The sequence below is a fragment of the Theropithecus gelada genome, chromosome 4 (assembly GCF_003255815.1).
Source record: "Theropithecus gelada isolate Dixy chromosome 4, Tgel_1.0, whole genome shotgun sequence".
NCBI classification, from domain to species: domain Eukaryota; kingdom Metazoa; phylum Chordata; class Mammalia; order Primates; family Cercopithecidae; genus Theropithecus; species Theropithecus gelada.
This window is the reverse complement of record NC_037671.1, coordinates 114,794,865-114,800,864: the sequence shown is the minus strand read 5'-3', so window position 1 is coordinate 114,800,864 and position 6,000 is coordinate 114,794,865. Positions and strand designations below refer to the sequence as shown.

At 43.8% G+C, this 6,000-nt stretch overlaps 1 protein-coding gene across 2 annotated transcripts in view; it reads right to left on the bottom strand.

Moving 5' to 3' along the window:
* Window positions 1–211: 211 nt before the first annotated feature.
* RMND1 (required for meiotic nuclear division 1 homolog) overlaps window positions 212–6,000 on the bottom strand; it is a 50,442-nt gene continuing 44,653 nt past the window's right edge. For both annotated transcript variants that reach the window (XM_025383046.1, XM_025383047.1), the window contains 2 exons: window positions 1,124–1,240; window positions 212–677 (listed from right to left, as the gene is read on the bottom strand). In XM_025383046.1, coding sequence (XP_025238831.1) covers window positions 645–677; window positions 1,124–1,240 — 150 coding nt within the window. In that variant the 3' untranslated portion in view covers window positions 212–644. The remainder of the gene's footprint in view (window positions 678–1,123; window positions 1,241–6,000) is intronic.

The following is a 6,000-nucleotide window of genomic DNA, read 5'->3' as shown; positions in this document are numbered from 1 at the left end:
GCCTGTATATATTGATTTCAACACTTGAGTTCCTGTACGGTTCCCTTAGCCAGGGTCATGATGGGATTCCCTGGGGATAGGTTAAGTTGTGGTGTCTAAAACCTAAGTCCTTTGGCTTTAAAAAGTATCTGCCAAGATTCCCTAGATGCTAAGGTTTTCCATAGTTCTTAACTGAAATATTTTCCTTTTGAATTGTCAGTGATGTAAACACTAGATTCATTTTTATTCACACAATATATTGGCGGCTGAAAAAGATAATTTCTTGATTTAAAAAAACACCTATTAAATGATCACCCATTAGTGAACATTAATTTTTATTTTTGAGATGCCCAGGCTGGAGTGCAGTGGCGTGATCTTAGCTCACTGCAACCTCCACCTCCCCAAGTTCAAGAGATTCTCCTGCCTCAGCCTCCCGAGTAGCTGAGATCATGGGCATGTGCCACCACACCTGGCTAATTTTTGTATTTTCAGTAGAGACGTTTCACCATGTTGGCCAGACTTGAGCTCCTGACCTCAAATGAGCCATCCTCCTTGGCCTCCGAAAGTGCTGGGATTACAGGCATGAGCCGCCGCGCCCGGCTGAACATTTATTTTTTGATTGTAGAACCTGAATCTCTTGCAGTGACACTTTGGTTATCACTTGATCAGAAAAATACTCGTCCCAGCTCAAACATTACCTTAGAATAAAAAGAGAATTATTTCATGACAGGCAAATTATGGGTACAAACTAAAATGACTTCCAAGATTCTGATTAATGAGAAATGCTCCCAAAGTAAGGTAAATGTTTGCCCTTTCTCACATGGCAAACTGTGAATTGGAGGCATGGATGCTTGATTTGATGTTGAGCTGTACATTATAAATTAACAGCTAGAACTTTTTCCAAATGCTGTCTTTAAAAATGCAGAACCTTGAGGTCCACTCTCAAATTTTAAAAAGTGAACCTTTTCAAAAATTACTTTTAATGTATTTGCAAAATAGTAATTTGAAACTTCCAAACAGTAATGATAACAAAGTCAGCCTCTTTCCTGCTAATAATTTTCTATCTCAAACTATCTTATTAGCATAGCCCCTGTATTTGTTAAGAGACGGTAACTGATTATGGTACACAGCACTTCCACCTTACCTCTATGGTAATGAGGATGACAATCATCCACTCCAAGCGGAGTGCCCTCTTCTCATTCAGGTGATTCCGCATTAGATCTGTTAGTTCCATGCAGTGTTGAAGTTTTTCATTCATGACCTGTGTAAGAAAAATTTTAGTAACGTATTTATATTTAAACAATACAGTCATACGCATAAAAATTTTATAGCTATACAGTGAAAAATCCTGGTCCTCAGTTCTCTGCCCAAAGACAGCCAGCAACATTATCAGTTTCTTGTGAATCCACCCAGAGACATTTTGTAATGTACAGATTTAACTGCAAGAAATACTTGGCATACTGAAGCTCTATTTGTAAGATTTTGATGGAAGAACTAAAAATAGGTTTTTGAGTCCTAGTTTTTAGTAGCTGCCCTTTTTAGCAGTTAAAAAAGGCAAACTTGAAACATGTATTTTTAGCAAGACCTAAAGATAATTTACTTTCTACTAGAAACCTACGCTTAACATTTGACCTGCTGCACACACACCACTAGATGGCATTGCTTTCAACTGAACAGCAACAGTTCTGCATTCCGATGCCTCCAAACAAGCTGGCTGTGGAGGTTCAAAGAAAATAAAGTCCCTGAATTCAAAATTTGGATGTGACAACTGTTAAATGCCTACCTAGTATCTTAGTTACTTGTTTCTGGAAACTGGAAATCCTGGAAGCAAAATTTTAGAACAGTTTGTCTCATGGGGTATGCTGAAGTTACAGGTTTGGTCAGCGAACGTTAAGAGATAAATCACATGTACATGTTCAGGAGTTGATTGGAATGTGTTACTGCACCATGTTACGATTTTTGCACATAGCATTAAACTGCCTTACTAGGCTGGGCGGCATATGCCTGTAATCCTGGCATTTGGGAGGTTGAGGCAGGGGAGCACTCGAGCTCAGGAGTTGGAGACCAGCCTGGGCAACACAGTGAAACCTTGTCTCTACAAAAAAATTAGCCAGGTGTGGTGTGTGCCTGTAGCCCCAGCTACCTGGCGGGGATGAGGTGGGAGGATTGCTTGAGCTCAGGTGGTCAAGGCTGCAGTGAGACAAGATCATGCCACTGCACTCCAGCCTTGGTGACAAACTGAGATCCTGTCTCCAAAAAAATAAAAAAAATAATAAAAAAAAGAAACTACCTTACTCATAGAACCACAGGACTAACTCGCTGAACCACACTCATCACCTTTGCCTCTATTTCCAGACGTTATGGTCACCCTGTAGTTTCTAATCTGTATAAATGTTTAGAGCATGCCTCTTCCCTCTTCCTTTCCCCACCCTCTTTTCCTTTCCTCTTGCCCTTTCCTAATGTCTGTTTTTTTGGTTTGTTTTGTTTTTTGAGACGGAGTCTCACTCTGTTACCCAGGCTGGAGTGCAGTGGCACGATCTTGGCTCACTGCAACTTCCACCTCCCTGGTTCAAGTGATTCCCCTGCCTCAGCCTCGTGAGTAGCTGGGATTACAGGTGTGTGTCACCATGCCTGGCTAAGTTTTGTATTATGTAGAGACGGGGTTTCATCATGTTGGTCAGGCTGATCTTGAACTCCTGACCTCGTGATCTGCCTGCCTCGGCCTCCCAAAGTGCTGGGATTACAAGCGTGAGCCACTGCGCCTGGCCTCCTAATGTCTGTTTCTATTGGCTACTTGATCTTGGTCTTTAATGTTCATCCTTAAGCTTGCTTCTCTCTGTAGACTACTGATTCAGCCTCTTGCGTTTTCTTTCAACTTGGGCCAAAAAACAGGCAACATTTTCTTTCTCCACTACCTCATCATCATCCAATTTATTCCTTTAGAGTCTGTTCATATTACCACAAGTCTCCTAAATGTCCCAAAGTCTCCTATTAAGTCTAACAACTTAGCTTCAAACCTCAATTAACCCAAACACCTGACGACACACTGAAATGTGCAAGCAAGAGTCCCTATGGCCAGGCGCACTGGCTCATGCCTGTAATCCCAACACTTTGAGAGGCCGAGGCAGGCGGATCATGAGGTCAGGAGATCAAGACCATCCTGACTAACAAGGTGAAACCCTGTCTCTACTAAAAATACAAAAAAATTATCCGGGCGTGGTGGCGGCTCCTGTAGTCCCAGCTACTCAGGAGGCTGAGGCAGGAGAATGGCATGAACCCAGGAGGTGGAGCTTGCAGTGAGTCGAGATCGCTCACTGCACTCCAGCCTGGGCGACAGAGCAAGACTCCGTGGCGCGCACACAAAAAAAGTCCCTACTACCACAGCATGCTTTCTATTTATTTAGGTATAGAGGCATGTATGCTCTGAGCATGCAGATAAGGGAGCAAAGAAAAAACCAGGAGAGGCTTCACAGAGGCAGGCAATGTGAATTAGGCTTTAAAAGGCAGCAGACATGAAGAAAAGGTGGGTTGTTGGTGGGGGTATGGGGGCATGAAAGGAGCATGTCAAGCATAGGAAACAGCATGGAGACAAGCATAGCTAGATTGTGGACAACCTAGAAGAAAGTGCTTGGAAGTGAGGTTAAGAAGGTAAGTTAGCTGGGGGCGGTGGCTCCCATCTGTAATCACAGCATTTGGGGAGGCCAAGGCAGGTGGATCACTTGAGGTTAGTTCAAGACCAGCCTGGCCAACACAGCAAAACCCTGTCTCTACTAAAAATACAAAAATTAGCTGGGTGTGGTGGCGGGCGCTTGTAATCCCAGCTACTTGGGAGGCTGAGGCAGGAGAATCACTTGAACCCAGGAGCTGGCGGTTGCAGTGAGCCAAGACCATGCCATTGCACTCCGTCTCAGAAAAAAAAAAAAGGTAAGTTAGTACTGGATTGTGAGAGGTACTGTGTACATGATGTCCCCCACCCCAAAGATATTTATGTCCTCATTCTTGGAACCTGTGAATATAATATGGCAAAGGAGAATTAAGAATGTATAAGAAATTAAAATTGTTAATTCGCTGACCTTAAGATGGGGAGATAATCCTAGATTATCTGGGTAAGCCCAATGTAATCACAAGGGTCCTTAAAAGTGGAAATGAGAGGCAGAAGAGTTCAGAATGATACAATATGAGGATTCCACTGGCCTTTGTTAAGATGAAGGGGCCATAAGCAAGGAATATGGGTGGCCTCCCGTCACTGGAAAAGGTGAGGAAATGGATTCCACCCACAGTCTCCAAAGAGGAATCAACACCTTAACTTTAGGCCATGCCAGACTTCTGACCTACAGAACAGTAAGATGGTAAATTTCTGATAAGCCACTAGGTTAAGCAGCAATAGGAAAGCAGCATGTCATGCTAGAATATCTGAACTTCATTCTGCAGGTAATGGGGAGGCCTCTTCAATCTGGAAGTATTTGTTTAACATTTACTGTACTATGCTGGGCAGAGGAGACAGAATGGTGAAATAGACACGTCTCTGTCTTCCAGCCAAAGGGTACAGAGAGACTGGAAAAAGGTCCAGTCTGGAGACAGAGTGAAGAAGGAATTAGACAAGTCCAGGTGGGAAAGGAAGATGAGGGGCTGTGTGGATGAACGTTAATAGTTGGGGGCTTGAAATCAGGGGTCAGTATGGTACTCCCGTTTCACCAGCCCAGGGCCTATCACATAGGCTTTCGATAAATATTTGTTAATGAATCCATGATACTTAGAGGAAAATAAAAAGATCGTTTGACTGGATATGGAGGGTGAAGGAGAAAAAGGACACCCAGATGACTTTTAAGTTTCTGGTTGAATGACTAGATAGGTGAGGCTAGAAGGTCCTCCCATGAGCTGAAATAGAGAACTGAAAAGGTTTACTATATTCTGGGGGTGAGGGAAATACCATAAGTTTCATTTTGAAATCTTAAATCAGCTGACTAAATCCTACAAATATTTTTTTTTTTTTTTTTTTTTTGAGACGGAGTCTTGCTCTGTCACCCAGGCTGGAGTGCTGTGGCCGGGTCTCAGCTCACTGCAAGCTCCGCCTCCCGGGTTCCCGCCATTCTCCTGCCTCAGCCTCCCGAGTAGCTGGGACTACAGGCGCCCGCCACCTCGCCCGGCTAGTTTTTTGTATTTTTTAGTAGAGACGGGGTTTCACCGTGTTAGCCAGGATGGTCTCGATCTCCTGACCTCGTGATCCGCCCGTCTCGGCCTCCCAAAGTGCTGGGATTACAGGCTTGAGCCACCGCGCCCGGCCACCTACAAATATTTTTTGAGGACATACTGTATATGAGGCCTTTGCCAAGAACAGGCAAGAAAATAATCATGGTCTCCGATTTCAAGGGGCCTACATTCTAGTGGAAAACGGTGCACACACAATTTTTAAAAGGATGCAATGAGATATGTAAATGAGGAAGATCTGTGAGATTGAGGGGCAACTAGAAACGTTTGGAAGGCAGACGAGAGACTGGGATGAGAGAGACATTTGAAAATCACCAGGAGAATGTGGGATTAGAAGTCATGACAACAAACAAGTGTTCACGGAGTAGGTGGCATGGGGACAGAAGCCTCAAAGACAGGACTTCGGGGGATAACGACGTGAGAAAATGGAGCGAGGGATCCACTGCCAACTAGTTTCTGTCCCATGACACTGTGTAACTGCTCTCTGCATCTGGACCTCTGTGCTCAACTTTTTAGCATATATTATGCCTACTCACCCCTATTTTCTCAAGACCCTTCTACTTTTTGAGGGAGAAAAAAAACCCCGCCACTCTTTGTTCCATCTGTTTTCTTGGAAGACTGTAATGCCAACATTATGCTGAGCCTAAGGCAGGGTGAACTCTTTCAACCCCTTCTAAATAACCTTGACATCATCCAACGAGTCTGAACTGCCTTTGGGATGCTGAGAAACTGAGAAATGTAGTTTTGAGACCTTTTAGGTATTTCATAACTCCTGCAGGAGATTTCACACCAAAAACGATGTCCCAGAGTGAG